An 11,868-nucleotide genomic window follows, 5' to 3' on the forward strand; every position below is an offset into this window, starting at 1 on the left:
CCGGCAGGGCCCTCCTGCCCGTCCGCCCGCCCGCCGGCCCCGCCCCGCTCCTCCTCCCGGCCGCGCGGCGAGGTTAACGGCGGAAACCGGACAGGCCAGACGGCATCTGGGGTTGGGCGGCCCCGCGAGGAGGCAGCGGTAGCTGCAGCTCCGCGCACACAAAAGCCCAGGGCCGGGGCCTGAACCGGGGAAGGCAGACCCAGAGAAGAGCCAACGCTTCCTTACTCGCCACTCTAACGGGTCCTGCCCACTGAGCATGCCCAGCACCGCTGCCAGGCCCGCCGAGGAATCTCAACGTGCACGCTCCGCTCTCCGGGGTTTAGCGGCAGCAGAGCTGGGGGTGGGGGAGCGCGCAGGGAGCAGGACGCAGCCGCAAGGCAACCCCCCTCCCCCAGCCAACTTCCTTAAATGAAGAGCACCGAGGGCACGCAGAGGAGGCTTTCCACCGGGAAAATCCAGCTGGTATTCCCTTTCGTACACAGGCATCCTCGGTGGATTCACACCCTCAAGGTTTCACTCCTAGGGATGCAAGTCTGTGGCCACGCCGAGAAGTTCGTTTGTAGAAGCAGGCACGTGGTAAACTGTGCCTGTGGTCCTGCAAATGCTAGTTTTTGCTTTACTTGGTCAATCGTAAGCATTTATTTTGTTTCATGTTATATTTACCTAGGTGCATGTTTTATCTCCCTAATTAAAGTGCTAGCCTCAGTTATTCTCAACTGTAAAATGGGGATAACAACAAGGTGGAACTAGGATTATAAGAGTTACTGAATGTAAAGAGCCTGACAGGGTAGGTATACAAAAAACATTTCTACTCTTCCCTTGTCATCTTATAAATCCCAGTATTCCACATAAGCATCAGGAACAAAGAATTCCTTTACAATTGTGGAAGAATCACAACAAAGAAGGATATCTCATACCTCTGAGAAAGTGCTATTATGAAGTGCATACACTATTCCAAAAGTAGGTAGAGAACAAGATCAAGTTTCTTATTGTCAATGAAAAATTTGGGGTTAACACCATAAAATTGTTCTATCTCAGTTTTACAATAAACATGATCCTGGTAAAAATCCAAGGTAGGCAACTGGCTGTCTAATATTCAAGCTTAGGTTGTCCTAGGTCCATAATATAAACTTTAAAAAGAAAAAACGTAGAATTCTGTTCCCTCTCATCCCACCTTTTCCAACTTTAGAGTCCAAGGATTTTGTGTGAGATCTGTGTCCTAAAACCTGGTCAATTACTGGAATATTTCTGACTGTCACACCTTTTTCTACAGTTATTAAGCTAAAATCTCCCCTGAATTTATATATTTCTTCATTCTTTTTTTTTTTAGAGACAGGGTCTCCCTCTGTCACCCAGGTTGGAGTACAGTAGAATGGTCATGGCTCAATGCAGCCTCGAACTCCTGGGCTGAGGCGATCCTCTAGCCTCAGCCTCAGCCTTTTCGGTACCTGGGGCTACAGAAAGCACCACTGCACTCAGCAATTTTTTTTTTATTTTTTTAGAGATGGGGTCTTGCTATGTTGCCCAGACTGGTCTTGAATTCCTGGCCAAGCACCCACCTCAGCCTCCCAAAGTGCTGGGATTACAGGCATGAGTCACAATGCCTGGCCATAAACTGTTCTTTATAAATGTTTGTTATTATTCTCTCCTCCTAGCAACAATCCCAAGTCTCATTTCAGACTAGCAGTCTAATTTAAAATTAAGCTTCTTCCCTATTATTTAGTCGGACCCTTCTTTCCCCAAAGGGTTATTCTTACTTGTCAAACACAGCAAAGACCACATTGTCAATTGAAGTGAAAGTTTAGAGGATCCTGCATTATCTCTAAAATACAGTTGGGTTTGTTGTTGTTGTTTGGGTTTTTTTTTTGGTTTTTTTTGGAGACAGTCTCACTCTGTTACCCAGGCTGGCGTGCAATGGCGTGATCATAGCTCACTGCAGCCTCAAACACCTGAGCTCAAGCAGTCCTCCTTGCCTCAGCCTCCTGAGCAGAAGAGACTACAGGCGTGCACCACCATGCCTGGCAAATTTTTTTTTTCCATTGTTTGTAGAGACAGGGTCTTTCTATGTTGCCCAGCCTGGTCTTCAACTCCTGGCCTCATACAGTCCTCCTGCCTTGGCCTCCTGAAGTACTGGGATTATAGGTGTGAGCCATGGTGCCCCACTAGAATGCTCTTAATATAATTCCACCATTACTCCCCTGTCCACTGTATTCTGGCTCCCTTATTCAAGTATACTCTTGAAAGAAGTAAGTTGAAACTACTCACTTACCCACCTCCCCTAAATTAAGGAAAATTCATACAACGCAAAATACTTACTTTGTATTCCAGAAGAAGCTTATTTGGGAATACTGTACAATTCTCATGTATTTTCAGCAACTTCCATTATATTCACCAGTGATTTCAGTTTGACACTCCATAAACATCATTCATAGTAGGGCCAGGAAGAAACCTTCATTAATAGACAGTCCTTTTGAAGCATGGGCTTCAGGAAATAAGAAGGCACCACTAGTCTTAGAATCCAACATTAATGCACATATCAGAAGAAACAACAAGTCCAATATTCACTCCACCAGTCTGTACTAACAATCACCCACAATATCCATCCATGCGAGACTTGTTATATAAAGATATAAATATGCGCCCATTAAAAAGAATGAAATGGCACTATATACTGCTGTGGAAAGAGGTTCAAAAAAGTGAAAAAAGCAAGGCCAGACACAGTGGCTCATGTCTATAAATCTAGCACTTTGGGAGGCCAATGCTAGAGGATCTCTTGAGGCCAGGAGTTTGAGGCCAGCCTAAGCGACATGGTGAGATTCTGTCTCTAAAAAAATTTGAACAAAATTTAAAAAATAAAACTGGTGCTCTTGGCCAGGCGCAGTGGCTCACACCTGTAATCCTAGCACTCTGGGAGGCCGAGGCGGGAGAATCACTTGAGCTCAGGAGTTCGAGACCAGCCTGAGCAAGAGCAAGACCCTGTCTCTACTAAAAACAGAAAAATTAGCCGGGCATGGTGGCACGCACCTATAGTCCCAGCTACTCAGGAGGCTGAGGCAAAAGGATCACTTGAGCCCAGGAGTTTGAGGTTGCAGTGCAGCTGTGATGCCACTGTACTCTGCCCAGGGCAACAGAGACTCTATCTCAAAAAAAAAAAATTAGTGCTCTAACCTAGTATCAGTCAATTTTGCCTCTTTCTACTTCAGAAACCAAACTTAGTAAGTAACATTTATTGGGAGGAGATGGGTATATGCATACATAATGAGTGTGATGCGCACCATCTGGAGGATGGACACACTTGAAGCTCTGACTTGGGGGGGAAGGGGGGGCAAGGGCAACATACGTAACCTAAACATCTGTATCCTCATAATATGCTAAAATAAAAAAAAGAAAAAAAATACAGCTAGAATATTCAAAAAAAATAAATAAATAACATTTATTAAATAAGTACTATGTACCTGACACTGGGCTAGGTACTTTACATATTTGATTTCCTATAAGATAAAAATCTATTCATTTCCAATGTTTTGGAATGAAATTTTGTACATAAATCTCTTCCATATTTATTGTTAATATTTAGGATTCCCAGAAATGAAGTAAATGAGTCAAAAGTTATAAAAGCTTTTTTAAAGGCTCGCAAGTTTTTTTAAAAGACAATTATTCATTACCAACTGCCCCTTTTATCTCTGGTGACTTATTTTCCACTATTATATTAATTTTGTTTCCCAATTTTTAGACAAGTAGATTCTCGGTTATAGCCACTCACAAGTTTCATCTTTTCTGCCTCATTTCTCCAGTTTGATGATATGTGTCAGGCCTTCAATTTGTTAATCTCTTTTTGGAATCCAGTCCAGGGAACTATCGGGATACAGTGTTTTATGCTGTTCTTACAACTATTCTGTCATGTTTCTAATGAGAAGTTACCAATCTTTAAATTCCACTACAGATTCTCCTAAATAAGATTTAAACAAAAGTTCGATATTCTTCCTGTAGCCTCATCACAATTACATAGACAGTCTCCTTCTATCCAAACTATTTTTCTTTTTTTCAATTCAAGGTGTCTATTTCCTCTAATAATCTATTCCTGATTTACTCTGCTGGTCCTCTCACTAACATGTTGGTGGTCCACCAACCAACACAATTTAAGAACTCACTAATGACCCGGACTAGTGGCTCATGCCTATAATCCCAAAACTTTGGGAGACCAAGGTGGGAGGACAGCTTGAGGCCAGGAATTTAAGCCAGCCTAAGCAACACAGCAAGACGTTGTCTCTACAAAAAAAAAAAAATTAGCTGAGCTTGGTGGTAAGCCTATAGCCCTAGCTACTTGCCAGGAGGATTGCTGAGGCATAGGAGTTTGAGGCTGGAATGAGCTATGATGACACCACTATGCTCTAGCCCAGGCAACAGAGTGAGATACTGTCTCAAAAAAAAAAAAAAGAAAACTTCTGAAACAGTAGTTTTTACTTTATATTTACTAAACAGCATCTTATATTCTCCAGTAAATTAAATGATTACGCCAGGCACTGTGGGACCTCATCTCTACAAAAAGTATAAAAATAAGCCAGGCAGTGGTGGCTGGCACCTGTAGTCCCAGCTACTTGGGAGGCTGAGGCAGGATTGCTTGAGCCCAGTTTGAGGTTGCAGTGAGCTATGATGCCGCCACTGCACTCTAGCCTGGGCAACAGAGCAAGATCCTATCTCCATCAATCAATAATAAAATGAGTGGTCAAAGGGTAGAAATTATTTCTATAATATAATTGCCAGCTACACATAACTTCTACACATACAGTAGAAGTTTCTAATTTCCATTTAACCAACTTACTGGAGTAAGTGATATCTCCATTCCTTCAGTAAAATACACTGAATAATGCCCACCATAACTGAAGTCTTGAAGGTAGTAGACTACATTCTTTAAGAAACTCTCACGTTATTGCACTCTCTTCCCACATTTGTATGCATGACTAACAAGGATCAATCACGTTCTCCAATTTATTTATACCAGTTGTCCTAGGTATTGCCATGACATTATTTTACAAACCAATGAAATACAAATGTATAATGCAAAAGGTATGCTATGGTCTCAATATTATGTTCCCCCACAATTTATATGTTGAAATCCTAACCACTAAGGTGGTGGGAGTAGGAGTCTAGGGCCTTCTGGTGGTGATTAGGTCATTTCATGAATGGAATTAATGCCATTATCAGAGGCCCCAAAGAACTAGCTAATCCACGTCCATTGTGTGAGGACAAAGATAGAAGACAGCATCTGTGAACCAGAGAGCAGGCCCTTACCAGATCACCTCATCTTGAACTTCCCAGCGTCCAGAAATCTGAGAAATAAATTGTTTACAAGCCACCCAGTTTATGACATTTTGTTACAGCAGCCAAAAAGGACTAAGACAAGGTGTTTATATCAAAATTAGGTTGAATGCTTTTGAAAGACTCAATAAAAACAACTGTCAAATGAGAGGTAGACAAGATGACTGAAGATTGGAGAAAAAGATATACCATTCTACAAATCATTTCTTAAATGTCTAAAATCTTACTCTACTTTCAAAAAATTTAAAACTGAAATTTGTAGACCATACATTAGGTGTGTTTTGTGGAAGAAAGATACAGAATTCCAATCAAAGAACCCATACCCAAACAGAGTACTAAAATCAAAATATTATCAAGTTAATGTAGATTAGTATTTTTAAATTTTGAAAATTCAGCTGTTTAAAGTATGTGTCATTTAAGATTCCCTACTGTGACTCACCTTCTCATCTACCAGCAACATAAGTGAGCTTCTGTAACATAACATAGAGCAGACTAATTTTTTCCCCAAAGAAAAATTTTACACACACCTGAGCAGTAATATAGCATTAAGCTGGGTTTGAATCTCTGCCCCAAACTTCCTTCCTTTGTAACCTTGAACAAATCGATGAAATCGGTTTCCTCATCTAAGAATGAATTGTTAAAATTAATATTAAACCTACCCAAACTTTGGGAAGTGATAAAGATGTTTATGGCCTTGATGGTGGTATGGTTTCACAGGCATATACTTATCCCCAAACTCATCAAGCTATATATAATAAATATATACAGCTTTTTATGTCACTCATATGTTTACATAAAGTGATTTTTAAAAATAAATAAAATAGAGGTAATTTTTTTTAAATCTATCTTATAGGGTTAAGCATTAAATGACAATTCATATATTTAGCATGGTGCCTAGCATATGGTTAAGTACCCAGTAAGCAGCTTGTGGACTGCCAGCAAAACACATGCCTATTGTCAGTCCTCACTGAAAATGTATCAAATTCAAGATTAATTCAAGCCCTATCTTGAAAATAGTTCACTAGAAGGACTACAGCACTAGGCAGAGTGACACATACTTGTATTTCCAAAACTAAAATACCTTCCAAGTGGTCTTTAACCAGAAATATGTATCACAGTGCCTTAAAGAGTTTTCTTCAAATTCACAAATTCATGAGCCCTGGCTCTATCCCAATTGAATCATGTTCTCCAGGCACATATGTATGACATTTATGTATTATATAAATTTTATATTTATTTTATATTTACAATATTATTTATACTTATATTTGAAAAGTTCCAAATGGCTCTAATGCAAATTGCCAGTAAAGAAACACTGCTAAGAAGATAGCATTATTGTTGCTTTAATAAGATTATGCAATTACTACTTAAATGTTAAAATGTCACCAAAAAGACTTGGCTGGATTAACTTAAGAGTAAGCCAAATAACCAAAATAAATTTGACAGCAGACTTGTGAAAACTACTATACAAGCAGGAGATCCCAACATTTCTAGGTTTTTCCTATTCGAGATCTGCAGATGTAAATCAAAACCCTATCACCTCCGCAAAAGGGTCACTCCTACCGAAATAACTATTTCCTGTAGTAAAGAAAACTATAAGACATATCTCATCAACCTTAAAACTTTGCAAAGCCCTTAGCTTGGAGATACAAGATTCTAATATGCTTCTAATACGGTGTTTCTCAACATTAGCACTAATGACATTTTGAGGTAGATAATTCTTGGGGAGGGAGGGGATTGGGCATTTGGATTGTCCTGTTCACTGTAAGATTGTTTTAGCAACACCCCTGGCCTCTCTATCTACTAGATGCCAGTAGAACCCCACCTTCCTCCAGTTGTGACAAGCAAAATGTGTCCATATGTTGCCAAATGTCCTCTGTGGGGGTGGGAAACTCCCATTTGAGAACCTCCGCTCTAATGACTGTTTTTCCTGGCTCTCTTCAGACAATTTTTTCTATTTTCTTAGTTAGTGAGCTATTTCAATTTCTTCAGAGGGGACAATGGAAATAGACCCAAAAAAGGACTGGCTGCTGCTTTTTATTGCAAAGAGAAGCAATGACTTTAAGTAGCACAAGTACTTCTCACTTAGCTATAAGCAACACATTGGTAGAATGAGGTTTGAATTCCCATTCAAGCACTTACCAACAGTGTTGTCTTGAGCATGTCACTTAACCTCTCCAAGTCTGTTTCCTCATCTGCAAAATGGGAATAATAATATCTACTTTGCAGAGTTGTTATATTAGAGGTAATTTAAAAAATAGATAATTTAAATAAAAAAATATGTGCCTGACACATAGGACAATATATGATAGTTATATTATTACTATAAAAGTTGATAGTATTGGAGGGTTGTACACCCTCTGCAATGCTTTTATCAGTACTCCAACTTTATTGTACATTAGAATTTTTGTTAAGACATTGAAGATGCCCAGATCTCAACCTCAGGAAGGCCTAGAGACAAAGCTGAGGAAAACTGGTTGAGGTTTTTTTTCCCCCAAACTGTTATCTTTGTTGCATAGCTGAGTTTTTTTTTTTTTTAACAGAGTCTCACCCGGGCTAGAGTGCCATGGTGTCAGCCTAGCTCACAGCAACCTCAAACTCCTGGGCTCAAGCGATCCTCCTGCCTCAGCCTCCCGAGTAGCTGGGACTACAGGCATGCGCCACCATGCCCGGCTAATTTTTTCTATGTTTTTAGTTGTTCAATTAATTTCTTTCTAATTTTAGTAGAGACGGGGTCTCACTCTTGCTCAGGCTGGTTTCGAACTCCTGAGCTCAAACGATCCGCCCGCCTCAGCCTCCTAGAGAGCTAGGATTACAGGCGTGAGCCACCGCGCCCGGCCCATAGCTGAGTTTTTTATATTATACTTGAGTCTGCTGTATTTTCACTCTGTTGTAAAACTGCATTTGAAGACACAAGAAAGAAGCAATTCATGAAAATAATTCAACCACATGAAATATTTGTCACACAGAACAAAAACTACTTTAAAATAATGGTGTTTTGACACTTTATTTTCAAGGTCATTTTAAAAACAAAGTTAAAGACATCTGAGAAAAAACTGCACAGAATATGCTCATTAAATAAGTATGATGATTAAATCAAAATAAGGGAAATGTGTTCTCTTCTCCAACTCCGGAAATAAGTTCTGTTGTCCTGAAGGTTCTTATACTCCAAAAAGGGGAAATAATCATGGCAATTAAAGCTGCCTCTTAATCATGTAAATCTACAGTAGCAACCAAATTTTTCTGTTCTTTCCAATAAGTCAGTTTCGATCTTCAAACTGTGCCTTGTTTTTTAAAAGATAAGATGCTAGAAATTCAATGGGATTTGGTGGTCTGTAAGGGAAAAGAAATCAAAAGTTTAGAAATATATTTTCTAGATGTGTTAATTAAAATGTATTGTTCCATAATGAAAAGCCATTTGTAGTAAATATGGTAAATGAGATAGGCAAGCAAATTTGCCAATAGAGGTTAAAGAGACTGAAATTTTTTGTAGGGCTTAAATCTGGTTATGAACTCAATTCTAAAACAGAAGTTTCAAAAATGTACAGACAATGGGATGATGATTACCCCAGGGAAAATAATGACTTGAAGGGGTCACAAAGGAGGCTTCTAAGGTACTGGCAGTATTCGGTTTCTTAATCTAAGTGCAAGTTACATAGGTATGTTTAGTTTGTGAAAATTCATCAAGCTGTATACCCATCATGTATAGTTTTCTGTGTATTATCCTTCATTAAAAGAACAAAAACAATATAGGACAATGGCTATAGAATCACCAAGACATGCAGATGAACTCAAATGACTAATCAAAGGAAGCAACACTAATTTAGACAAGTTCTGCGTCTTCTGTAAAAGCTAATTCTTTCTTAAAATAATTTAAATCAATAATAATTCTAATATTACAACAGCATACCTGAGAAGTTAAACACATTTATAAAATTAAGAGGCGTTATTTCAAATTTATCACTTTTATGTAAATCATTCTCACTGAGAAAACAAGTCCAAAAATGAAAAGTTGGGGAGACATCTATTTTAAACTCTATAATGAAAAGGCATATTGAAAACTGATTTACAGTGATCTCAAAACATTCCCTTAGCACTTTAAATAGCCCTTTGGGCTGCCTACATGTAGACAATATTTTTCATGTAATATTTACAGTTAATTTGATGAATTATTTTGCCAGAACTCTTTACTTAAAAATTGTACTTACTAGTAACTTGTTACTTAAAAACTTCTTCAGATTTTTTCTAGCATTTAAAGTAATATTTAGAATTTCAAATATATTAACCTTCTTTAAAAAACAAAAAAATATAAAGTATGCCCATATTTTAATTGTCAGTAGTAAAGCCAAGATGTATCTCAGTCATAATTAAATCCTATTTTACAAATATAACAATGAAAAACAATATATGGCTTATTCATATAATTTTTATATAAATTAATATATCTACTCTATGTCAATAAACTTACTCTTACCATGAGACATATTTCCATCAAGTTATCAAATTATCACTTTGCTACAATGTCTATTATCCTTCGAATAAAACAGAATATGGGTCTAATAAATATTCACTAGTCTAATTTACAAAACAAATTTTCTAATCGGATTTTACTTATACAAAAAGAATTTAGGTGACGATTACTGGGGAGAAGCATGTAGAAAAAAGAGAAATAACTGTAATCATGCTAAGAGAGAAAGGTAAATTAAAACGACTTGGCAAAAAGTTTCTAACACTCATGTTGTTGAGGCTACAGTAACACTAGAACAATTTTAAGGACAAACTTTTGGACAGAAATATGACACTATATGTCAAACACCATAAAAATAGTCATGTCCTTTGAACTAAGAAACAAACTCTTAGGAATTTATCATAAGAAAGTAATTAAGCAAAGGCAAAAGAGCATGAAAATAGATTAACTGCCTGGTGACCTACAGTAACAAAGGAAATTGAACTTAAATGTTCAACACTGGGAAAATGGCTAAGTTAAATGTGGTATTATTATAATTTAAATTACAATCATGAAGACTATGAAGATATATAGAAAAATTTTATGTCATAATATTAAGTAAAAAGAAGATAGAAAATTACATGTATACTATGATTACAAAACTTTACAAATATGCATATAATCTAAGACTGATAGAAAAAAATTAATTACAACCGACTGCTTTTAAAAATCTTTAATATCCATTAAGTTACAGAGCAAAAAATAGCTTTACATAACTAATGGTATTTATTTTTTGTTTGAGACAGGGTCTCACTTCTCACTCCATCACCAGGGCTAGAGTGCAGTAGCATCATCATAGCTCACAGCAACCTCAAACTCCTCGGCTCAAGCGATCCTCCTGCCTCAGCCTCCCTAGTAGCTGAACTACAGGAACATGCACCACCACACCCAGCTAATTTTTCTATTTTTTTTGTAGAGACAGGGTCTCGCTCTTGCTCAGGATAGTCCCAAACTCCTGACCTCAAGCAATCCTCTCACCTGGGCCTTCCAACGGGCTAGGATTACAGACGTGAGCCACCTCGCCTAGCCCTCATGGTGTTTCAGTTAGGGAAGTCTATTTTGCTTTCTCTGTAACTCCATTTGCAGACACTATTATCTTACCTTTCCTTTGCAAGCACAGCAAGTCCCTGTAATAAGATAGGCACAACAGTCTGATCCAGGTAGGCACGAGTTGGCAAAGACTGTAGATCCACCTTCTGTTTTGATGACTTTTCTGCATTAATCTTCTCATTTTCTACTATCCTCTAGTGAATTCAAAAAACAATGCATGAACATTCCAAATAACTAGATTACTTTGAGTGCTAACCAAAATCTAATAGAAATATGATAATAATAGAAAAGGCAAATCAATGACTAAAAAGCTGGACTAGACTGCAAACCTCTCTGCCAAAATAATTTCAGACCCATCTAAATCTCAATGAAGCTTTTTCTCTCTAAAGGTACCGTATCTCTTTCTTCTAATGTCTTATTTCCAGATCCTACTCTTTCTCTCTTTCCTTCTGCCTTTTTAGGTGTTAATACAAGTCCTTTTTCATTTTTTCATGTCAGTATCTTCTTACAGTCTGTTCCAAAAGAAACTGGACATGACATTAAATAGCATTAATCGCAGCAAGAAAGCTAGCCCTGCTTCAAATTTTTCATCACAGATAATATCAATGACAAGGTCTCGGCTTGGTGCTAATGTCTTTAACACTGCTGTAACACTTGGTAAACTCCCTTCTTAACAGAGAGAATGAGCTTCAGGCTCAGAGGTTTACCACTGTCAACAGACTCTAGCTAAAATTTATTACCGCTTGCCTGTGAGGAAGAGAAGTAAAAAGAAAAGAAAAAAGAAAAAATTTTTTTTCAAGAAAAGAAATGAAAAAAGAGAAAAAAATTTATTACCACTGTTTTGTAGGCACTATTTTCATTTTTATGGTTACCCTCTATCACAATGAGAATATTTTTCCATTTGTTTCTTTTTTTTTTGAGACAGAGTCTCACTCTGTTGCCCAGGCTAGAGTGCCGTGGCATCAGCCTAGCTCACAGCAACCTCAAACTCC

General features: G+C 37.9%; 1 protein-coding gene across 2 annotated transcripts in view; it reads right to left on the reverse strand.

Annotated features, from left to right (window-relative positions):
* Positions 1-8,307: 8,307 nt before the first annotated feature.
* Positions 8,308-11,868, reverse strand: part of DPY30 (dpy-30 homolog (C. elegans)) — a 22,848-nt gene continuing 19,287 nt past the window's right edge. For both annotated transcript variants that reach the window (XM_012652428.1, XM_012652429.1), the window contains exons 4-5: positions 10,928-11,070; positions 8,308-8,652 (exon numbers count right to left, since the gene is read on the reverse strand). In XM_012652428.1, coding sequence (XP_012507882.1) covers positions 8,580-8,652; positions 10,928-11,070 — 216 coding nt within the window. In that variant the 3' untranslated portion in view covers positions 8,308-8,579. The remainder of the gene's footprint in view (positions 8,653-10,927; positions 11,071-11,868) is intronic.

This window comes from Propithecus coquereli, unplaced genomic scaffold (genome assembly GCF_000956105.1).
Source record: "Propithecus coquereli isolate 6110/MARCELLA unplaced genomic scaffold, Pcoq_1.0 Scaffold39, whole genome shotgun sequence".
Taxonomy (NCBI): domain Eukaryota; kingdom Metazoa; phylum Chordata; class Mammalia; order Primates; family Indriidae; genus Propithecus; species Propithecus coquereli.